The sequence below is a fragment of the Sorex araneus genome, chromosome 3 (assembly GCF_027595985.1).
Source record: "Sorex araneus isolate mSorAra2 chromosome 3, mSorAra2.pri, whole genome shotgun sequence".
Lineage (NCBI taxonomy): Eukaryota > Metazoa > Chordata > Mammalia > Eulipotyphla > Soricidae > Sorex > Sorex araneus.
Window position 1 is genome coordinate 220,659,261 of NC_073304.1, and position 24,912 is coordinate 220,684,172.

Sequence of the window (24,912 nt, forward strand, 5' to 3'; positions counted from 1 at the left end):
CCTCAAAACAAAAACCTCGTTAGTTCCTAAGGTGCCATCAGGAAAGTAAAAACACAGCCCAAGACATAAGCAGTTGGGCCAGAGCTGTAGCATACTGGGCTGGTGTTTACCTTGCAGCACCTGACCAGGTTTGATCCCCACCACCCCACAATTTTGATAACTCCTGAGCATATCCAGATGTGACTGGGAAGAAAAAATCAATGCAAGCTTAGTATTGCTTCTATAGATGCAACCATCACCATCAGAGTGACCTAGTGGCATAGTGTTTCCCACTGGTCTGTGGTGGGCCTGGGGACACAGGGTCAGCTGGAGCCACAGGAGTCCAAGCAGGTGTGGAAAACGGCCCCTGAACTAAGACTCGGGGAGATGAGCAGCATCTGAGGATGTGGCGACAGAGGAAGGAGCAGTGGGCAGGAACTGGCAGAGCCTAGCGAGCTTTGACTCACAGGGCCTGGGATTTTCTGGTTCTTTCTTGGATACAGTGTGGAGCAACCCTGGGTTGGTTGCAGTAAGCGACCCACTTAAGCTAGAGGAGGGAGAGCACGAGGAATACCAATTGTATTTAATTAATTTATTTTGTTTTGTACGTCACACCCAGCAGTGCTCAAGGTTTACTACTGGCTCTGCACTCAGGAATTACTCCTGGCAGTATTCTGGGGACTGTATGGGATGCTCAGGATCAAACCTGGGTCGGCCGCATGGAGGGCAAATGCCTTACCCATTGTACTATCTCTCCGACCCCGAAAATGAAAATGAGCAGTCTTGCAGAGGCCAGCCAAGGGGCTCAGGGGAGCCTGGGGAAACAAGTGGAAGTAAATCTGCAAAGCGGCAAAGTGTTTGCAGGAGGGGCCAGAGCCACCGTGTAAGGAGCTTCCTTAGCATGCAGCTGACCCGGGTTTGATCCCCCAGCATCCTTTAAGGTCCCCTGAGGCTGGTAGGAGTAATTCCTGAGTGCAGAGCCAGCCAGGTGGGACCAAAAACCTGAGTCAGCCTGCCTCTGCTTCTCTGGGAACCAGGCTCCACAGCGCCCCCTGCACTCCAGCTTTCTCCACTCCTGATGGGCCCCTCAAGTTCCACCACTAAAGTCTTAAGCAGCCATGAGGGTGGCTTTGGTCCAGCCTAAGTACCTGGGATGCAAAGTCTGCTGGATCAGCTCTTGGTTCCATAGTTGGAGCCACGGGAGCATTTGCACCAAACAATCGTGTCTGGTCTCAGCTAGCCACAACATTTTCAGTGGAAAAAGAAATGTCCCATTCCCCAGAGAGGTAGACACCCTCAAACAGTCAGCTCAGCCATGGCGGGTGTTCCCATGGTTACCGAACTTCACTGCCCTTCACGGTGAACAGATAAAGTAATTGTAGAAGCGCCTGTCCTCTCCGGGTGACTGTGTGGTGTTGGGCAAACTCAGGTACCTCAGGGGTACTTATGACTGACTCTTTCGAGAGAGAGTCTGTGGGTCAAGGGTGGGGGCAACATTTTTCTTTAGTAACTCTCAGCCCAAGCAAACAGGGCCCATTCCTGTCATGGGAGAAAACTGTTTAAAATGTGGAAGCCCCTGAATGGGGTAGAGCAAAGGCCACAAATGAGGGCAATTGACAGGAACCATCAGAAGGGCCACAGGAGGCCGGAGCAGAGATCCACAAAGGAGACCCAAGGAGTGGCCCTAGGGCCTCACAGAGCACTGGGTCAGGATGGATGAAGCCAGAACCAGTGTTTTGTCTCTACAGGCTGATGTGGAAGCTGCGCAGTGAGGGCCGACCACTCTCCACCTGGATGACAGAGTGTCCCCTGGAATGAGGTGGGGGAAGCCGGCCTGCTGTGGAGTTTTCCCAGAACTACTCTCGCTCCTCACTTGGGGATTCTCCATTTCTTCTGTCCTTTGCTTTCATTCTCTGTCACTTTCTTCCCTTCCCCTTCACAAGACAAATGGAGCCAGAGCCCCAGGACTACAGGGTTTCCAAGGGCTGCCTCCTCATTCCCATGCAAGTCAGGGCCCCTAGCTCCTGACTGTCATTCCTAAAACCAAGGGGACCCCGATGAAATGTCTATATTTGGGGGATTATTAAAGTATTCCTTGTAGGAAGAAAGCGTTCACATTTTCCTGATCAAATTTGAGTGTCAAGGGCAATCGGGGCGCTCAGGGTACTAAAAGGAAGATAACACCTATTGTCCGCGAATGTTCATGGTGAAGTGGAGACCTGTGTGAACAGTTTCACAGGGTGTTGGGAGAGGCAATGAACTCTAATTACTGGTTTGAAACAATATCAGGCTCCAGGTAACATATCCAAAGCCAATCGTTTTTTATGGAGAGAGAAAGCTCAGGTACAGCTTAATGATCTGGTTTTGATTGAGGCATAGAAAATAGTGGTGGGTGGAGGAAGTGTGTCAGAATGCCAAAGATTTCAGCCTGTTCTGAAAGAATGAACTAGAATTCAGATCATCTTTACAAAGTCCTGGATGGGGCTGAAGCTATAGCACAGCAAAAAGGGTGTTTGCCTTGCACGCGGCCTACCCAGGTTTGATTCCCAGCATCCCATATGGTCCACTGAACGCTGCCAGGACTAATTCCTGAGTGCATGAGCCAGGAGTAATTCCTGTGCATCACCAGGTGTGACACAAAAAAAGCAAAAAAAAAAAAAAAAAAAAAAGGTGCTGGATGGAATCTATATCTCTGTTTTGTTTGAGGCAGGGGTATTTGGCACCACACCCAAGTGTCTGGGGCTATTCCTGAATGTCTTGCTCAGGAGTGACCCCTTGGAGTGCTGAGGATACACTCCCAGTCATCAACCAAAAACAGGAACATTAATGATTAGGGATGATCCTTTCTAAAAAGATGAGGGTGGGGGGCTTCCAACATGTTCCTTTATATTTTACATACTCTTCCAAGTATCAGAGTTGGGTTGGCCACATGCGAGGCAAGCACTTTACCCTCTGTCCTATCTATCTTACCCAGGATCTATTTTTTTCTTGCTTTTTGGGTCACACCCAGCGATGCTCAGGGGTTACTCCTGGTTCTGCACTCAGGGATCACTCCCGGTGGTACTCAGGGGACCATATGGGATGCTGGGATTTGAACCCGGGTCGGCCGCGTGCAAGGCAAACACCCTACCCTCTGTGCTATCACTCCAGCCCCGGATCTAATTTTTTTGTTTTTGCACCACACCCAGTGATGTTCAGGGGTTGGGTTACTCTTGTCTGTGCACTCAGGAATCACTCCTGGCAGTGCTCAGGAGACCATATGGGATGCCGGGGAACGAACCAGGCCAGTCACATGCAAGGCAAGCCCCCTACCACTGTTGATTTCATTTTCTTAGGAGGTGCCAATATGGAATAAAACCTGCTTAAGGACAATACAGGGCAATTTGCAGAAAAGGGACTGATGGAGGCATGTCCTACAGGTAGCAGCCATCAATCCTGATAAAACTGGGATGTGCCTTGAATCACTCATGTTCCTACTTTTGAATTTTAACTGCAGCAGCCATAAAATGAGAAATGATGATGTGGTAGTTTCTAGACTGTTGGATATCATTGGTTTGTCCTTTCCCCCTTGCCACTAGGAGCTTAGGTTTATCAGTCACACTCATCAAAGTGCTCCCGAGTCACTCCCATTCCTTTGTTTATCTGTAACCAATTCTACCAGTTTATCTGCTCTTCCCTTAATCAAACTCTGTTAATTGGTAAGGTCAGAACTTCCTAGGACACTGAATATTATAACATTGCCTTTCTCTCCTCTTTATGCCTTTTGAATAATTTACTTTAAAGCTATGTCTTTTTTGTATAGACACAAGAAGACAATATTATGTTTTTATAACTTAAGACTTAATTGGCCTCGATATTCCCTCCTGGGCATCTGCTTTCTCCACTTAAGCCTCAGTTGCCCTCAGTTCCTAGCACCCCAAAGTAGGGTCCCCGACGTGGGACGGGAAGGATCCAGGGCAAGCGGTGAGTTATGTGCTACCCTGGCATCGAGATGGGCCTGGCCAAAGTGCCTAATTCTTAACTATAAGTTAAGAGCTTGATCATAGATAAATGCTGTCATGATCCAATAGTAATTATGAGACTGGGACCCTGCCAGGGATAGGAAAGACTGATCTGGCCTGAGCACTATAGTCTGAGATTGAGATGGCCCCAGGAGAGCAATTCTATAAGCTTTAATGCATCTCTTATTGTGTCCATACAAAATAATTAATATTATGAATTCTTATATGTTTGCTGGCTGAGGAGAAGAGAAACACATTCATGGGACTCTGCCCTTGGGTGGATCCTCCTGCTGAAAGAGAATTAAGTCCTAGGAGAAGCATCCCCTGAGGGAAAAGAACCTTACCCTATTGCTGACCACACCTAGGTGTATGCCCCAACCCCCTCATGCTGTGGAGATTTAACTAGGCTGTAAGAGTGGGTTGGGGCCCAGATCCACGGAGCCAGATCCACGGCGCCAGATCCACCGGGGCCAGATCCATGGGAGCCAGATCCACCGGGGCCAGATCCACGGGGCCAGATCCACAGATCGAGAGAGAGACCGAGAGCCGGGAGAGAGGCAGAGAGAGAGAGAATGAAGTAGGATGGGGGAGAAAGAAGCAGGAGGAGAATCAGAGGAGAATGGAGATGGACATGAAATAAACCGATCGAGCAACCAGCTTGGCCTTCTTCCTTCCTTCGCCTGCCTCGCCCGCCCGCGCGCCTTTTCTTTTTCTTTTTCTTTTTATACACTAGACTTCTAGGTTTCCAGAACAGAAAAAACAAGAATAAAATTAAGACCACGATTAAAGATTTTCCATTTGTAAAGCAACTTTAGACTGAAGGGAATTAATTATTTTTATAATTCTTCTCTATAAAACAATTATTAGCATTGTAGAGAAGTCCCACTTGACTAATGCAATCAGTTTTTGTCTTAGAAAAGAAGAACATTGGTTATATTATCCTTTATGTTTTTTGGGAGGGGCCAAACCTGGCAATGCTCAGGGGTTTCTTCTAGCTCTGCACTCAGGAATTACTCCTGGTGGTCCTCAGGAGACCATATGGGATGCTAGGGATTGAATCTGATCAGCTGCATGCAAGGCAAATAAATTAACTCTCCCTGCTGTACTATTGCTCTGACCCCTGATTATATTATCCTTTTTTCAAGTGTAAAAAACTGAGCAAGCTGAAGGGCATGTGCACTCACGGGCTCTCAGGGAGGCTCTGTCTCACCGCCCGCATTTGGTGCTCTGGAACCGCTGTGTATGGGCTGGATCGGGACGGCTGTTGGCCAAGGACAGGCGAAGGAAGAAGGAGGACCAAGCTGGTTGCCGATCAGTTACCGTTTATTCAATCTTCCATCTTTCTCATCTCCTGCACTCCTAGCTCTGCCCTCTCTCTGGATCTACTGCAGCCTCTATCATCTCTTCTTTTTCTCTCTCCCTTTGCCCCTAGGCTACACACAGCCAGGTAGCAAAGTCAACATAAGAAAGCCCTTCCTGAGGGCTCTCAGGTTCAAAGCCAATACTACCTAAGGTCATTCCAAAGCCCTTCCCCACTGTCAGCAGGCAAAATACCTCTTAAGGTGTTTTTCTCCTTTCCTTCCTCCAAGAACTTATTCACGTCTTAATACTAGTTATTTTTGTATGGACATAGCAAGAGATACACTGAGGCTTGCAAGGCAGCTCTCCTGGCAACATCTTGCCACAGACTCAGACTACAGCACTCAGGTTAGATTAATCACTCCTAACCCTAGCAGGGTCCAAATCTAGTTATCACAGTTCGGATCATAACAGCATTTGTCCATGACCAAGCTCTTCACTTATAGTTAAGCATTGGGCACTTTAGCCAGGCCCATCCCGATACCAGGGTAGCACACAACTCACTGCTTGCCCTGGGTCCATCCCGTCCCTCGTAGGGACCTTGCTTTTGGGGGTGCTAGGAAGTAAGGGCAGCTGAGGCTTAGGTCAGAGAACAGATGCCCAGGAGGAAAATATGTAGAGTCAAATGACTCCCAGGTTACAAAAGCATAGCATTTGCTAAGTCTTCCTGTGTCCATGCAAAAGGACATGGCTCTGAATAAATTATGCAAAGGACTCAAGAAGAGAAAAACAATATTTACAAGTCAACAGAACACAAAGAAAGAAGTTATAAATAAACACAGAGGAATGGGAGCACTGTGATGAGAGTAACCTAATAAACCTAAACTACCTGAGACTATGTTATCCTACATATCCCCCTTTTTCTTTTACAAAAACACAAAAATTTGAATAAGGAACAATTCCAAATCACAACATAATTCCAAATCACAGTACAATCTTATTAGTTGTACTACGATTTCAGTCCAACCCTGGGCCCAGAGCAGTGCTTGTAGTAAAGCGTCCAATTGTCCTGCACTTTCCAGTGCTGATAAGAGTCACCAATGATAAGTCATTTAGTCCCATTTTGAAGAAATGAAGTGTCTGGATCAAAATTGAAGAGTTGTTCCTATAACAGCATCAGTAGTAGTTGCAGCAATGAGTCTCAGGGGAGCAGCTATTAGGAGTCTGATAAATTTCAGGAATCAGTCAGGGAGCACTGGAACAGGAGCATCACAACTCCTGGCAGGAGAACTTCAGCAGGGGAATGCAGCCATTCTTTGGTCAGGTTCCTCGGTAGTCCTAGAGGTGCAACCTAGCTTATGTCTGAGAAAAAACACTTTTTTAAAGTTATCAGAGGCTTTGACAGTTGAGGTTTGGTCTCCATGCCTGTGAATAGAAAGAGTCAGAGGGAAGCTCCAATACAAATGGATATCCTAGAGAGAAATGAAAAGGTGTTCCTGTTAAAAGCCATTCCTTTCTCCTTCAGGAAACTGTGAATTCCAAGGAAAGAGTAAAAGTAAAATACTGTTAATTCAGGATACTTGGTGTGGCATTGTCCAATCCATAACCTGTAAAAGAGGGTATAAGAGATGCTCTTAATGTGATCTCATGTTATTTTAAAGGAGTAAGAGGCCTTTTCTTCAGGTCCTCTGACGCTGGCTCATCTTCTTTCCTTGTGATTTCCAGCTTGGAGCTGGAATTTGAAGGGTTGTGAGTCTCTGGAGGTCTGAGATCCAAATCAGGTGGATGAATTCTACTTCTGATGAAACATAATGGGATCCAAAGTTTCTCAGTGGGGTTATCATCTGTTGAAACAAAAGCATAGCCTTTTCCTTGAATGAGAAGTTTTCCTGCTACATTCAATTGAGAAAATACCTCCTTTTTGTATTTGATTTAACATTCCATATGTCCACTGAAAATGCAGAGGTGGTGGGCTTATTGAAAAGGGGTTGTAGTAACTGTACTGGGGCAGGAAATATCCAACGCTGCGCTTCCTGCCGTCACTGGCTGCAGCAATTATACTGATTGGAGCTCTGAAACTCCACACTGGGAAGAGGGGCTGAAACTGAGAACATTCCCAGATTTTGTGGGGCCTGACTCTGGCCCCCTTGCAGGTGTCCCGAGTTGGGGTCACCCACTGCATCAAAATTAAAGCGACAATCTCTGGCCCAATGATTTCCCCTCTTACACCGGGGACAGGGCCCAGGACGTGCTCTCACAGTAGCACGGATGGGGGGCGTTCTGCAATCTTTACAAAAGTGGCCTGGTTTTCCACAATTAAAACATTTTTTTTCTGAGCTTGTCTCTGTAAGGCATAGACCTGCACCATATGTTTAACAGAACCAACATTCCAGCATGCTTTCAAGTATCCCATTATGTCTTCCTTCTCCTTAATAGGGCGCAGAACAGCCTGGTGATCCTCACTGGCATTTTCAAAGGCCTATAGTTTAGGGGCTGGAGCAATAGCACAGTGGGTAGGGCGCTTGCCTTGCACGCGGCCGACCCGGGTTCGAATCCCAGCATCCCATATGGTCCCCCGAGCACCGCCAGGAGTAATTCCTGAGTGCATGAGCCAGGAGTAACCCCTGTGCATCGCCGGGTGTGACCCAAAAACCAAAAAAAAAAAAAAAAAAAAAACCAACAAAGTCCTATAGTTTAGTAACAGCTCCTGAGTTTCCTTGTCCTTAACCTGCATTTCAATGGCTTTCATCAACCTTCCTATGAAATCTGCATAAGGTTCTGAGGCTCTCTGGAAAATCTTTGTAAAACTTCCCTTAAATTCTGCATCTGGGGCTGGAGTGATAGCACAGTGGGCAGGGCGTTTGCCTTGCATGCGGCTGACCCAGGTTCGATTCCCAGCATCGCATATGGTCCCCTGAGCACGGCCAGGGGTAATTCCTGAGTGCAGAGCCAGGAGTGACCCCTGAGCATTGCTGGATGTGACCCAAAAAGCAAAAAAAATAAAATCGGTATCTGCATCAGCCTTCTCCCATGCACGCAGGGCTGCATCATGGATATGAGCAAAAACAGCACACGGCAAGGTGACTTGCCATTCTGGGTCACGCCATTTCCCTTTACCAATTAACATCTCATCAATCAACTTAATTCCTGAAAAGTTTTGTCCAGCATGGCCTAGGCCTTGAAGCTTTGCCTTGGCCTCATCACTGAGCCACATTCTCCACTCCAAGTACTGAGAAGGGGTTAAGCAAGTCTTAGCAACCACATGAAAATCTTGAGATACTCAGTAGGTCTTTTTGCTCCAGTCTGTAAGATACTCCCTACAGTATGAAGATGTAGGCCCATATGAGACACAGGCCTTTTTGAAATGACTGAGAGAATCCATCCTTAACCTGCGATAAGATGGATGCTGCTGCTTCTCTGCCTGGACTGGGCGATTGGGAGCATGTCCCAAGTGGTCTGGAGTCCCTCTCGGACTCAGAATCTGAGTAAGTGGTAGCAGACTCATAACCCGCATCACTTTCATCTGATGCACTGGAAGTAGAACTATATTCACCAGCCTCAGAAATATTTTTACTATGAAAACCCTTTCGAGACTTAGGTGTGGAAGGAGCTGAGGTCGTATTATTTATAATATTCTCCTCCACATCAATTGTACTTTTCAAAAACAGGAGAATAGAATTAACAATCTCCCATGTAATCCAGAATCCCACGGGGATCTTAGTCCCTTCCTTAGATGCCTTGTAGGCATTATTCTTAACTTTTTTCCAAGTCTTGGTTTCTAGAGTTCCTTCATCTGGGAACCACGGGTTAACCTTATAAACTACTTTAAAGCAGGACCGGAGTTGGTCTCTGGAAATGCAGAGTTCTGGGTCTCCTGTTCTGCGGGAGAAAAATGGAATCAAATCCATAAATGGTCTGCCCTGTTCAGTCTGGCTCGAGAAAATATGAAAGATGTTGGGAAGGCCCAGAATCTGCCCCATCTTAGCGGGGGAATGCTGTTAGGATTCTAATCCCCAGCACACTAAAAATCCTGTTCTCCCACTCACTTTCTAGACTGGGGGTGCACCGAACGCTATTCTTACCTTTAGCCTGGGGCGCGCAGATGCAGTGAAGCCGAGGAGGGCTGAGGTGGTACCTTTCACGGTTCCCAGCGAGAGTGACAAAACCCTGTTGGTGTGGGAGCTGAGCCCTGACCCCAAGGTCAAAGCCTTGCATGTGAGCTGGGTCCGGAGGGCAGGACGGGGTGTTTCGGGAAAGGCGCCTCGAGCCCTGACTTCCTACCGACCGTGGCCCCGAGCCCTGCACTGTGCCAAGGGAACCGTGGCTGTCAGCTCGCCGCGACACTTTCTCCTGCTGCACCTCGGGCCCCGTGGCAGTGGCCGTGCGACGCTGCTGCAGCCGGGGCTTGCAGAGTGCAGCGTGCTGGGGATGTGGCCCCCCGCGCGGGGCCGGGGCGTGTGCGGGGAGGGTGGGCCTCGGCCGCGCACTCTGCGGTGGGTGACCTCAGCGGCCCCGCATCGTTCTCTGTCCTCAGCCTTCTCCCGCTTTGGCCTCCTGTACGCGGTGCGCGTCTTCGCCAATGCTGCGGCCGCCCCGCCGGGTTTTTACGCAGCGGTCATTTTTTTTTAAAATTTATTTATTTTTAATTAGTGAATCACCGTGAGGGTACAGTTACAGATTTATACACTTTTGTGCTTATGCTTCTCTCATACAAAGTTCGGGAACCCATCCCTTCACCAGTGCCCATTCTCCACCACCAGTAAACCTAGCCTCCCTCCCACCCTCCCCAATCCCATCTCCCCCCACCCCACCCTGCCACTGTGGCAGGGCATTCCCTTCTGTTCTCTCTCTCTAATTAGCTGTTGTGGTTTGCAATAAAGGTGTTGAGTGGCCACTGTGCTCAGTCTCTAGCCCTCATTCAGCCCGCAACTCCCTTCCCCCACATGGCCTTCGACTACATTATAGTTGGTGATCCCTTCTCTGAGTTGCCCTTTCCCCAGAATGTGAGGCCAGCCTCCAAGCCATGGAGTCAACCTCCTGGTACTTATTTCTACAATTCTTGGGTGTTAGTCTCTCACTCTGTTATTCTATATTCCACAGATGAGTGCAATCTTTCTATGTCTGACTTTCTCTTTCTGACTCATTTCACTTAGCATGAAACTTTTCATGCCCATCCACTTAAATACAAAATTCATGACCTCCTTTTTTCTAACAGCTGCATAGTATTCCATTGTATGGATGTACCAAAGTTTCTTCAGCCAGTCATCCGTTCTAGGGCATTCGGGTTTTTTCCAGATTCTGGCTATTGTAAACAGTGCTGCGATGAACATACATGTGCAGATGTCGTTTTGATTATACTTTTTTGCCTCTCTGGGATATATTCCCAGCAGTGGTATTGCTGGGTCAAATGGGAGCTCAACCTCTAATTTTTTGAGAGTCGTCCATATTGTTTTCCAGAAGTGCTGAACGAGTCGGCATTCCCACCAGCAGTGTAGAAGGGTCCCTTTCTCCCCACATCCTCTCCAACAGTGGTTGCTTTTGTTCTTTTGGATGTGTGCTAGTCTCTGTGGTGTGAGGTGGTATCTTGTGGTTGTTTTGATCTGCATCTCTCTGATGCTTAGTGATGTAGAACACTTTTTCATGTGCACTTTTTTGCCAAAAGCAATTTTGGCCATTCGTATTTCTTCCTTGGTAAAGTTTCTGTTCATTTCTTCGCCCCATTTTTTGATGGGGTTGGATGTTTTCTTCTTGTAGAGTTCAACCAGTGCTTTATATACCATTGATATCAACCCCTTATCTGATGGGTATTGTGTAAATATCCTTTCCCATTCTGTGGATAGTCTTTGTATTCTGGTCACTGTATCTTTTGCAGCACAGCGGTCATTTTATTCTGCGCGCGCCGCTCACTCAGCCCAAGGGGCCTGCGGCCGGCAGCTGCTCTTCCAGTCTTCTCCGCTGAAGGTGGGTCGGCACTTGGCGGGGGCCGGGGCCCGTAGGAAGCAGTGCTGGGCGGGGGCATCTTACACTGGCAGCTAGCCACCCTCACCTAACAGCCTCCCGAAGCCTTGCAGAGTGTCCACCAGAATCTGGGCAGCACGGCCGGTCCCCCAGGGCTGCTGCTGCAGAAACGCCAGGGCTGGTTGCAGTAAGAGACTCGCTGACAGGGTCAGAGCCTGTTCCCAGCCTCCTCTGGACTTTGATGAGATCCACGTGTGTGCTTGACAGTCCTGTTGGCTGGAGGGACTCGCGGCCACTGTCATCGCTCTGTCTTAAGCCAGCCGTTCCCGATGCCCACCCCCAGTTTCCCACTGTAAACTTTCTTCCCTTTGCGTGCACCCCGGCTCCACAGTCTCCAGCTCCTGAATTCCGTCTCGCTTGGGCCTCATTTTGGTCCCATTCTTTTGTCTGGCCCATTTGTTGGGTGTGGAGGGGATGGGGATAAGAACCTAGGGGTCCCCCTCTCTGCTGTTTTCCCGTGCATGCCCCCACCACTTCCCATGCCTCTGAATATATGAATGAGGATTATTCTTTTACAAAACTTTCATTTGATAATTCTAAGCCTTCTCTGATTAGCTCCCTGAACTGGCTTCTCACACCTCATCTTGCTGGTCATTCCCACTCCCCATCCTTTCCTCCTTGCCTGCGCCTTCACAGACATGAGAACACCCCTCCGTGGTGAACATAGACTCTGCTGCTCCTCTGCAGGCTCAACGCCTGCTTCAGTCCCTACTCTATGCCCTATACATACCTATACCCAGGAGCACATATGATTGCCCCAACCACCACCTGGAATGATCCCAAAGCACAGAGCTACAAGTAACTGATTATTGCTGAGTATGGGTCTGAAACAAGAGCAACCACCAAAGTTTGTACAATTTGCTCTTCACAGCCATCTTATGAAACTTGTGTTGAGAAGTCTTGGGTCGGCTGAATTAGATCTCTGTGGCAATTTGTTCCTATCCTCGAGCATGTGTCTTATGTCGTTAGGTTTGTCTCAGCAGACATAAAGCAGTTCAACATCGTGCCCTTGCCCTAAACAGCTCCCAATGCCAGGAACTGGCAAGCTACTATTTTGGTTTCAATGGATGGTCTGAAAGGATTGTCAGGGTAGGAAGTGGAGAGAGTTCAAGTGCAGAGCCTGTGCCCACCGTGTTCAAGGCCCTGGCTTTTGTCCTGAGTACTGCACGACTCCACAGCACTGTGGGTTGTGACCCCAGCAGGCCCTGTGGACCGACAGATCTGGCAGATGAGAGTTGTCTAAGTGAAAGTGTCTGAGCCTCGGTCACACCCCAGAATCAGTAAAGATCTCAGTGAATTGACGGTGTTGTCCATATTCTACAACACTTGTGTGCTCTGCATGTGCATGGTTGGTGTAGTTCATAGGAAGTTTTGCTTAATGTTGAAGTCACAGGTTACTTCAAGTGTTAGCCTGGATTGCTGGAGTTTCATTTTTATTTCTAATTAAACATTTTAAAGTCTACATTGAGATGTCCAGAAGGACCTTCAATCTAAAATCCAGCTTCAGGATCTTTCTGACCTCGAAGAAAGGGAAAATGAAGATATTGTGGCACCACTTCAGAAGCAAAGCATGAAGATCTTCTGTGCTTTAGAGGTGGTATTGTCACCCTTTGATTGCAAGAGCCCTGGAGTTGGCATAGCCAAGGAGATTTTGGATAAACTGGAAGGTCTCTGTGGGGACTGGAATGGGGGTGTGGGTAAGAATTCATTCTCTCTCTCTCTCTCTCTCTCATCACATTTTCAGACATCAGAAAAAGCCCTTTCCTTGCTAAGCTGCTAAAGCCTTGGGCAGATGTTTTTAACAATACTTGTTCAAATCTTAGGTAGTAACCACAGAACCATTTGTTGTTTTTTGGGAGGGGAGGTGCTAGGGACACCTGATGATACTCCTTGCTCAGCACTCGAAATCACTCCTGGAGGTGCTCAGAGGACTCTGTGGAATGCTGGAGATCAAGCCTGGGTTGGCAAGTGCCCTACCTGCTGTTCTGTCACTCTGACAGAACCTTGAACTTCACAATTTTAGAGCTGTCTTCCTACCAAGAAGCTTAGGGGTATGGAGATGGGAACAGTGTTTCTCCTATTTGGAGTAATAATCTTCTTTGTTCCAAAGTATCTTTCAAGTATAGATCATGTGTAATCTTCTGTTATCCCAGCAAATTCTTCATCTAGATAACGAAATAAACTAATATAAATGTTTTTTTCCCCCAGAATCTGTGGCACGTAGGCTTAGGGTATTCAGTCAAAGGCAGGGCTGTTAGTGAAAGAACTGGAACAGACTCTTGTAGGTGGATCTTAGGGAGAGACCAGCTCATCTATGCCACTACCAACCCTTTCTCAAGCTCCTTCCTACCACCTTATTTTGGGTGTTTCCATCCCGATCCCGAACTCCAGCCCCAAAGCAGAAAGAAAGAATTTATTTTGTATTGTTTGCTCTGAATCAACTGTTGAATATGCTCCAAAAAAGTTTCCTTAGAGGAAAGTATGTGAAGATTGCTGTATTTCCCTCAGGGACCATTAAGCCCTACAATAAGAGATTATTGATAATCTCTTATTAAAGGTTGAGCCTTGTGTAAAATGTAAAATGTATTTCCCTCTGTAAAAATGTATTTCCCTCTAAGATTGGTTGCCTCCTACTTCAAACCCCATCAACTGTGGTGTACTGCTCTTGGAATATTAGTGATGCGAGGCATGTCAACTTCCTAGTTTATAGTAGTGTAATCTGTAGGTGTCTAGCTTCACTTTGCCTATTTGAAATACATAATCAGTGTGAGCTCTGTGCCATGATCTTGACTGATTTCTCCCATCTAGTTCACTTATTCAGGAATGTACAGAATACATCAGACAGCAAAAATGTATGGTAATAGCCCTGACAGAATATACCTACCACAGAGCCTTTGAGACATAGCCTTGTTGAGCGGTTTGGGCCATGTAGCAGCAAAGGATAGGGTTAATGTTTTGCTAACTTGCTTGATTGCTTTCTGTAACTTGCTAAATTGCCTTCTGTAACTTGCTAACTTACTTGATCACTCTCTGTAAAACAATACCTTGCAGTATGACCTAAGCTACACAAAACAAGGACCTGTTTCAGGAAATGAAACTGCCCAGACGCCTGGTAATGTCCAGGAAAGGCACGGACATATGGCGAAATTTTCTCTAGCAAAGCAGAATGTCCCTTGATCCCAAAAAATGAGGATGTTGATCTAAGTGACCTGGGAAAAATGAAGATGTTGATCAAAGTTACCTTGGAAAAATGGGAAAAATGAGAATAATGATCAAAGTAATCTTATTTACTAAGGTGTATAAAAAGAGTCTGAACTCTGTATACGGGGCTCTCTTTCTCTCTCTCTCTAACCCTCCTCTGCGTAGGAGTGAAAGCAGAGGGAGAGCCCCAGCGCGTTGGCCTGAATAAATCCCCTTGCTGTTGCAGAAAGAGCAGTTTCAGTTTTGTTCCTTCACGCCTCTCCCTGGCAGAGATCTGCTCGACCCTAACATTGTGTGGTGCCTTCCCTTACTCACTAAGATCATGATGTAGTTCTCTTTTTATTTATTTATTTATTTATTTATTTATTTATTTATTTATTTATTTATCTGTCTATCTATCTATCTATCTATTTATTTATTTATTTATTTCCCTCACAGCAGAGCCTGGCACGCTACCAGTGGTATATTCAATATGCCAAAAACTGTAACAAGTCTCAAAATGGAGACATTACTGGTGCCCGCTGGAGCAAATCAATGAGCAAAGGGATGAGAGTGATACAGTGATAGAGTGATTTATTTATTTTTAATTTTTAAAAAGTTTTGGGTCACACCCAGCAATGCTCAGGGGTTACTCCTGGCTCCGAACTCAGAAATTACTTTTGGCAGTCCTGGCTCTGCACTCAGAAATTACTTTTGGCAGTGCAGGGGAAACCAAATGTGATTCCGGGGATCGAACATGGGTCCGCTGCATACAAGGCAGAGTCCATACCTCCTGTAGTATTGCTTCATCTCCAGTTCTCTTTTTAGACTTCATTTAAGTCAGTGAATACAGATTGGCATTGTAAATCTATTTGTTTTGGTTGGATTTAGGATCATAATTACGACTCAGAAGTTTGCTATTCAAAAGGCTGTGTCAGATGCATTTCAGAAACTGCTCATTGTGGTTTTAGGTAAGACTTTTCTCAGTTGTCCTTGAAGTACTGCAGTTTTCTTATTTGAAGAGCAAATAAATCGAATTTGAGAAGTCAATTTTATTGAAAATGCACTATGGCACTGTCATCCCATTGTTCATCGATTTGCTCAAGCACGCACCAGTAACATCTCCATTTTGAGATTTGTTGTTACTGTTTTTGGCATATTGAATGCGCCATGGTTAGCTTGCCAGGCTCTGCCGTGTGGTTCAGATACTCTCGGTAGCTTGCCGGGCTCTCTGAGAGGGAAGGAATAATCGAACCCAGGTTGGCCGTGTGCAAGGCAAATGCCCTACCTGCTTTGCTATTGCTCCAGCCCTATATTGAAAATAATGGAAATAGTACTACTTCCTATTCTTTTATTCACTAGATGCTTTTCAGAAGTCTCAAATTTGTTCTTTGTGGAACCTGTGAAAAATAATTACAGTAAATATTACCCCCAATGTATAAATATAGGATAGTTTAGATTGTAGAGTATTTGATCCAATTCTTCTTTCTCAATTGTTAGTCAATAAAACATAATAGTATAGTGGTTATAAACTTCAGACTCCTGTTTAAGTACTAGCTCTGTTCATTTTTCTGCCTTTGGACTGGAGCAATAGCACAGCGGGTAGGGTGCTTCCCTTGCATGAGGCCGACCCAGGTTCTATTCCACTGTCCCTCTCGGAGAGCCCAGTGAGCTACTGAGAGTATCCTGCCCGCACAGCAGAGCCTGGCAAGCTACCCGTGGCATATTCGATATGCCAAAAACAGTAACAACAAATCTCACAATGGAGATGTTACTGGTGCCTGCTCAAGCAAATCGATGAACAACGGGATGACAGTACTCCAGGGCTCCTTACTTTTCTGGGTTTTGGGCCACACCTGCTGATGCTTAGGGCTGACTCCTGGCTCTGTGTTCAGGGACCACTGCTAGCAGGACTTGGGGAACCACATGGGATTCCGGCACTCAACCTGGGTTGGCTTCATGCAGGGCGAATGTACTATCCACTGTAATATTACTCTGGCCCCTCTGTCTCAGTTTTTAAATGTAACTGTAGGTCTTCTAAACAGATATGTGAAGGTATTTCTAAGCTACAGTTTTCTGAAAAAATATACTTTTAATTTAGCTGACCTTATGGGCAATATTGTAAAAGTAAATACTTAACGGTTACATTTGTGGAATATAAAGTAACAGTGGGAGACTAGCACCCAAGGATAGTAGAGAATGAGACCAGGAGGATTGTTCCACAGCTTGGATGCTAGCCTCACATGCTGGTGCATGTGAGACAGCTCAGATAGAGAAGGGACCACCAAGTCAAGAGTGCTTGGAGGGCCCATTTGGGATGGGAGATGTGTGCTGGAGGTAGACTACAGACCAAACATGATGGCCACTTAATGCCTATATTGCTAACCACAATACCCAAAGGAAGAGAGTAAAAGGGAATGTACCTACCACAGAGTGGGAGGAGGGGGGTCATGGAGGGATACTGGGAACATTGGCAGTGGAGGATGGGCACTGGTGGAGGAATGGGTACTCAGTCATTCTATGGCTGAAACGTAAGCATGAAAGTTTGTTCGTCTGTAACTGTTGTACCTCACAGTGATTCATTAAAAACAAGAAAATAAAGACATCAAATAATAAAAATTAACAAATAATATTTAAAAAACTTACCTAGAATTTAGTAACAGAGAAAATATTCTAATTATTGCTACTGTTTTCCTACTGAACAGGAAACTCAACTGGCATCAGTTCAGGGTTGGTTTTCAGCACTGACATATTGAGTGGTTGTGATTTTATATGACAACCAACTATGTATTGTGAATCTTCACTGTGATTCTGCTGGGGCCAGGAAACAGCTGAGAGACGTAGTGCACATGCTGTGCATGTGGAAGGCCAAGGTTGGATTCCTGGCAACACATGGGTATCCAGGAGCACCCCCAAGTACCCAGCTCGGGAGAAGACTCTAAACACTGCTGGGTGTGATCCCAAACAAAAACAAATAATGGCCATACTATTTAAGATTTTAAAATTTTCTCCTCTTATGAAATTTAATAGTGTTATGAATATTGCCGGCTGCGCCAGAAGGAAACTGAAGAATCAGTAGAGAATCCACAAACAGAATTGCTCTCCTTGCTCTATAGCCCTGCAGTCTTAGAGACAGAAATTTTAAGTTGTCAGAGACCTTATTTACTTACACGAGTAGACCCGGAGTTGACTTCAGCCTTCCAGTCTGGGTAATTCTTCTAGGAAAAGTGACTTCTTTGGTCAGTTGGTAGAATTTCTGTCAACTATAAGAACATTTAAGAACCAATGGGGGCTTAAGAAGATGGTACTGGAGCCAAGGCACCTGCCATGCACATCCCTGCCATGGCATATGGTCCCCTCTAGCACCACCAGGGAGCACAGAGCCAGCAATAGCCCCTGAGTACCAGAAGATATGATCCCCACACCCAAAATTTAAAGAAATAAAAGAAGCAGTGGGTTGGACAGATAGCTCAGCAGACTGGGCACATTCTTGGCATGCAGGAAGCATAGTTTCAGTTCCAGCTCAGCATGGTATTGCTAGGAGTGACTCCCAAGTACGAAGTGGGTATAATCCCTGAGCACCATCGAGTCTGACTTCAAATCAGAGAAACAAAAAGAACCAAACTTAATGTCTGCATAGAAAAGGAAAATGCTCTTATTTTATGCTTTAAAAATAAAATTATTGGATGTATAACGGGAGTACACACCAGCATCATTGTATACTGCCTTTATAGAAATAACATTTTAGACAGTAATTTTTCTTTTTTTGCTTTTTGGGTCACACCTGGCAATGCACAGGGGTTACTCCTGGCTCTGCACTCAGGAATTACTCCTGGCGGTGTTCAGGGGACCGTATGGGATGCTGGGGATCGAACCCGGGTTGGCCTCGTGCAAGGCAAATGCCCTACCCAATTTAGACAGTAATTTTGAATTTATCCTTGTTAACTTTATTTCAGAAAGTGGTAAAATACCTGTGGAATATAGGCCTTTTGAGGAGCTCACTGATGCCAGAACTACATGATTTAATTCAAGTCTGTGAAGAGAAAAACACAAGGATGACATACAGAGGATGGCTGTAATTCAAAATAATGAGCCGACCTTGGAAGTTTTTAGCATATGCAGTCAATTCTACCATCCCCAGAAAAATATGAACTCTAAAACTTTATTTGAGGGAATTTCTGAAGTTTTCCTGAAGTCCTGGCCCTTGGTTCTAAACTCTTATTTGAAATTTGGAGAGTTTTAAGTGCCCTCTGAGTTCTGTCAGAGAAATACCTTTTTGAAATCCCCTTAAACAGGATCTAGGGATTTTGGCCTTAATTGTGATTATGTTGCAGCATTTGAAAAGTTACATTTTTTTCAAGTAAGATACAATACCTAGAGCTCAGCATCTCATATATATCTTGTATGAAACATTTTATGAAAGAACGATTCTCTTAAACAAGTGCACCGTATTCCAAATTAGGAATTAATTTGCTAATTTCCAGGAGAAAATATAAATGCACTATTTAACTGTGTGTGTTCTAGTGATGGCGGAAGGAGGGGCTGGGTGCAGAGGGGTGGGAGTGGGCTGAAAAATGTGTTTCATACCATTGGGATTAAATTTGGAGTTGGACATATGTAATTAATGTGGCTCAAAATCAGAAAATGTATTTTCAAATTTAGGAAAAGAAAGGGAGAGAAAAGGTGTTGTGTTCCTCTTTTTAAAAATATTATTTTGTTTGTAAAATAATTTTTATTTGTGGAGTAGGTAGCGTGGCTCACACTTGGCACTGATCAGAAATTACCCGGCCTGGCTCTTTGTTATAATCACTTGTCAAAGTACTCAGAGGACCAGGTGATGGTAGGAAGCAAATTCAAACCTTTCTCCTGCAAAGCATGTGCTCAGTCTTTTGAACTCTTGATCTAGTTGTGCAAAATAATTTTTCAAATAGTTTAAAACAAACACATCAAGAAAACTTCAAACACCTGTACTTGGATCTTAACAAGACTAGCTCAGGAGGCTGAGACATAGTTATTCAGGCTGGAGCATGGACTGTGCGTGAGGGAGACCTGGGTTTGATACCTGCCACTGCATGGCCTCCGGAGCACTGCCAGGAGCAACCTCAAACACCTCCAGGTGTGGCCCCCAAACAAACAAAAACGTCCACCTTACTATGAAACGTGAGAAGACATTTAGTAGTAATGCCAAAGAATTCAGAAAACTAACATCCACCCCTAAATGAGGACTCTCTTGGAACCAACTCCATTCAAAGCTCTCTACTCAACTAGACACTGGGAGGAAGCCCCTTCTCATGGAATGTATATTCTAGAAGTGTGAGATACTAAGAACTGAAATCCATGAGAAGAAAGACTGTGAAGAAAGTTAAATGGGTGCTAGTCACAGTATTGCAAGAGAGCCGTTACATTCTGACATTAAGCTCTTCAGTGGTCTCTCCAAGAGTGCTAGAAAGGCAGGCAGCCCTCTAGAAAGGGGCTTGCTACTTTTTCTCTATGAATTAATGTTGAGCTCCATGCAAGAAAGGGGGATTTGCCCCAGGCCAGTGTAAAGGAGTGTATATGACTGTTCATTCAGTTTAAGGTCGGTCTCCCAGAATAAACTGTTTATGGCCCCAGAGCCCTCCTTCAGAAAATTTTGGGTCAGTGGTTCCATGCTATCCCCTCTCTAGGAGAGTATTAATCAGAGATACTGAGAGTTTAAAGGAAATGAGAACATTTGGGAACCCCCATCCATCCTAAGTAGTGCTCCTTTTGCAGGTCAGCTAGCTTTCTTGGAAGCAGGATGGCCCAGGGGAGGAAGAATGTATCTCGGATTTCAGTAGTGAGGAGGACGCACCAAGACCACCACAACTGGACTAGTACTGTTGAATTCGCCAGTGTGCCCAATGGGGGACACACTGTTCCTTCCCCTCCCCATCCCCACCACAGGGCTAGGCCCAGAGTCGTTGGCAGTCCCAGTTCTGTTTGGCTGGCAGGGGAGGCTGGGGGTGGGCGGAGAAGGTGGGAAGAGGACGTGATTGGACGTCTTTGGTGCCTTTCAAGTGCCTTTCTGGGTCCTGCTGGTTCCCCAATAAAGGCAGCATAAAGGGGCTGTGGGGGAGGGGCGCGGGGTTGCTAAGGGTGTGCCGTTGCTAAGGTCCTCAGTGCCTAAGGGTGCCACGGATCTCCTGGCTGCCACAATGGCTGGCCTCGGGTCCGGACGCCTGCGCCCTAGTGGCTCGGACCATGGCTCTCGAGTTAATCCGAGTGTCATGTCCTGGCAACGGCTATATGTCCTGTGTCTACTCTTGTGGCCACCAATGTGGCTGCTTGTGCAGGGAGCTCCGATCATGAAGCAGGTCCTGCACTCAGTCCCGCTGATCCCCGACCCCTCCACCCCCAAGCCCTGGATTTCACCTTCCCGTGCTCCTGCACCTGAATCGCTTCATGCCCTTCAACCACGGGTCAAGTCCGGGTTTTTTCAACGTTTCACCCCGACTGTTGGCCGGATGTTGTTACCGCCGCAGAAGTTTAAAGGTTTCATCCCCATCCTGCATGAATACTCAGGTAAAGGGTTGCCCTCTGCATCCCATCGATTTGCCCTTCCACACCAGGGTTTGAATGACAAGCCAGGAACACATCAGAGGCTCCCAGTTGATCCAATGATATGATGGACTCAGGATCAGAGTCCACTTCTAGCTTTGTCTCCAGAGGGGCAAGTACAAGTATAGGTCTAGGTCAACCTGAAGATCAGACATCTGAAATGCCTGCTCCACCTCTAGGTGGACAGGTTCCAAAACTACTAAACTTCATTATTTCTCCTAAAAACAGGAGGGAGGGTCTAGTTGGCCATCACCATGCTGCTGAAATTGTTGTGTTGGGTCCAGAGCCGCAAGAAGCAGAGACGGGCCAGACTTGCAAGGAAAAGGTTTATTCAAACCAACATGCTGGGGCTGCACCTCAAGTGGATGCAGCGGTTTGTGCTAGTTAGGGCAGTCTTTTTATAGGGCTCAAGTCCTCTGGGCCAGTCACGTTAGTCACGTAGCCTCGTCCAGAACCACTATCTCGGAATTTGTGTGTCTGGAGACATTCTTTCATTGTTCTTGCCCTTCGTCAGGAGTTACTATCTGTAGAGCCCTGGGACCGGAGTCACTATCTGGGCTCTGTGTCAGGGGCCGGAGTCACTATCTACTGGGCCGTGGGACCAGAGTCACTATCTACTGGGCCGGATTCACTATCTGCTGGGCCGTGGGACCGGAGTCACTATCTGGGCTCCTTGTTCTCAGCAACTCCTTCTGTGAGCGGGTCCCTATCTTTTAGGCACATACGTGAATTCCAGCCCAACCGACAGGCAGATGTCAGGATGTATGTGACAGGACCCAGGCATAGTACATTATTATATACAGTTCAGGGTCATAAGCATGGTTACAGAAGCAGAACAAAGCGAGGTTACAAAGGTCAAGAGTGGGCTTTAACCCAATATAATTTCTTTTAACTTAACAGTTGGAACTCCCAGAAAATCTAAGAGACCTCATCATCGACCACAACAGATGCAGGATGAGGACTTAGATTCCGGTATGGATATCTTTTATCCCGAGGGGAATGAACCCTTGGATGTACTGGGAGATTCAGAGCAACATCCACAGATCCCTCACAAGACTGAATCCTTTTCACCCCAGTCCCAGCATCCAGAAGAACCCTCTGAAGAGCTAGAACAGCTTCCCTTTAAGGCCCTGGAAGCGGAAGTTTCAGCAAGCACACAACAGACCGAAGCTGCACTTCCAGGATTTCCCGAGGAATCGAAACCTTTAGTTCCAGACTCAGATTTGCTATCCAGTACCCCTGAAGAGGGTGATACTGCTTCAGTCCTGCCAGAAATCCTAGTTCAGCCTACATTGGCTCCTGAAGAAAGGGGGTCTTCAGTACCTCAGGAGATGGAAGTTCAGTCTTCAGAGTCAGGTCTGAAAGCGCAGTCTTTACTTCATCATCACCCAAATGAACTGTCTCCAGTCCAGAAAGAAGCCCATCTTTCAAATATATCTACTGTCATCATCAAACCTGCCTATCTGCAGATTACCGGAACTCCAAGAGTCAACAAGCAGGATGAAATTTCAACCCAGCCAGAAACCCTAAGTCTAAGTCACACAGGAGAGAACCGTGAAGAGAATGAACACTCTCTAGCTCAAGAGGTGGCCCAGTCTCAGCCTCTAGAGAGCCCTAAGGGTGACTCTGCCATACAGCAGGAGGCAGTGGCTCAAACTCCAGAGATCCTTGAGGTGACTGAATCTTCAATCCAGCAGGAATCCCTAGCTCAGCCTCCTGAATCTTCTATGGAGTTGGAAGCTCAACCATTTCTTCATCCTGCGGAAAATCTTCCAACTCCAAGTCAGAATGGAACTTCACACTTAAACTTGCCCCATGTCACTGCTCAGCATTTGAGTGTGACATTTTCCATTTTTTCAGAGGTTGGTGATGAGGTTGAATCTTCTCCAGTGCCACAGGAGGCCCTGGATCAGCCGTCTGAGCCATCTGAGGAATCTGTCACTAACCCACCTCTGCATCCCGAAGAGTTTATTACATCTCCACGTCACAATGAATCCCCAAGCTTAAATTTGACATATGTCAGTGCTAAACCTATTGGTGTGACATTTTCCATATCTACAGAGATCAGTAATGAGGATGAACCTTCAGTCCAGCAGGAGATGCAGGCTCAATCTCCTGAGCCATCTGAGGAATCCGTCACTCACCCTTTCCCGCATTCTGAAGAAAATATTCCATCTCCAAGTCACAGTAAAGCTCCACACATCAACTTGCCCAGTGTCACTTCTAATCCTAAGGGTGTGACTATTTCTGAAACTACAGAGGTCATAAATGAGGTCAAACCTTCAGTTCAGCAGGAGGCCCAGGCTCAACCTCCATCCCAGGAGGTCCAGGCTTCATTTCCAGGCCTCTCTGAGAACATGGAATTATCTGGCTGGCAGATTGTATCATCAACCATATCAGAAACACAGAAGTTCCAGAGTGAGATGGTAGCTCTACACTTGGGTCAGACTCTAACTCAGCTTTCGCCAGACAAGGAACCTGCTGAGGAAATGGAAATTTCTTCACCTGTGCAGGAGACCCTCACTCAGCTTTCAGAGTTACCAACAGATATCGTTTTGGCTCAGGCTTCAGAGCATTTGGAAGGACCAGTTGCAGCATCAACTCGGCATCCATCATCAGTCCTGGTCACGACTCTCATGGCAGAACCAAGTAGGGAGAGCAAAGCTTCTACGACCCTGAAGAAGACTAGCGCTCCCACAGAGCACACTGTGACAAAACCAACAGGGAATGTGCAGACTCATTCAATCGCCACTAAAATTTCAGCTCTACCCAGTCTGGGGGTTTTGAAGACAGTACCTTCTCCAACCACACAGAAGACCACAGGTCAGACTTCTAATCAAAATCAACCTTCTACACATCAATATATAACTGTAACTTCAGAACACACTGTGATGACTAAACCCTCGACAACCCTCACATGGACCAGTGCCACAGAACACTCAAATGTGACACCTATCACACCATCTCTGAGTCCTCATTCAAACCTGAGTGAAGTCACATATCCACCTATAAACAAGGACGTTCCTGTCACTGAAGGCAGTTCAGTTACAGCTCCAACCATGCAAGAGACTCCGGTTCCGTCTTCAAAGGCCCCAAAGAAAGCTGAGGTAACAGTTTCAACAAGTACCACTCTGACAACCCCCACAGAGGGATTGCTGTCAGAACAGCGTCAGCATCAACACACAGATCTGAGTGAACACACATCTGCAACTTTGGACGAAACGCCACAACCAGAAACATCAAGGACAGCTTCCCTGACTCACTCTTCAGCCTTACCTTCTGGACAATCTACTTCAGAAAAGGCACATGTAGATTTCCCTGAGCAACTGCAACAGAATGAACACATGACCTTCAACATATGTGAGCTCTGTACCTGCACAGAGGATACCCTCTCCTGCACCGGTCTCAGTCCAGAGAAGAGACTCCGTAGAGTGCCTGTGCCAGGGCCCAACATCAACAGGACCTTCACTATACTGTAAGAATCACCTTTCCTCTCATCTCTGCATTCTGCCTATTGACGTAGCAAGCCTTTGCTTCAATGTCTTCCTGTATCTGCCTCATCCCCCAGGTCCACGTTAAATGATTCTCTCTCTTTTTTCATATTTTGTTGGTCAAAGGATATCCTCATTCTTTGGGGCTGGAGTGATAGCACAGCGGGTAGGGCATTTGCCTTGCACTCAGCCGACCCAGATTCGATCCCCAGCATCCCATATGGTCCCCCAAGCACTGCCAGGAGCAATTCTTGAGTGCAAAGCCAGGAGTAACCCCTGAGCATCGCTGGGTGTGACCCAAAAAGCAAAAAAAAAAAAAAAAAATATCCTCATTCTTCTTATCTGTTGTTTCTTCTTCTCCAGTC

The 24,912-nt window shown here is 46.3% G+C and overlaps 1 protein-coding gene across 1 annotated transcript; it reads left to right on the plus strand.

Moving 5' to 3' along the window:
- The first annotated feature begins 1,691 nt into the window (after positions 1-1,691).
- LOC129403532 (RAD52 motif-containing protein 1-like) lies at positions 1,692-18,498 on the plus strand. The gene is made up of 9 exons (XM_055132259.1): positions 1,692-1,747; positions 9,368-9,490; positions 9,794-9,893; positions 11,157-11,240; positions 12,267-12,386; positions 12,799-12,970; positions 13,267-13,279; positions 15,369-15,448; positions 18,434-18,498. Exons 1-9 carry the CDS (start codon positions 1,692-1,694, stop codon positions 18,496-18,498), a joined length of 813 nt encoding a protein of 270 aa, XP_054988234.1.
- The last annotated feature ends 6,414 nt before the right edge of the window (positions 18,499-24,912 follow it).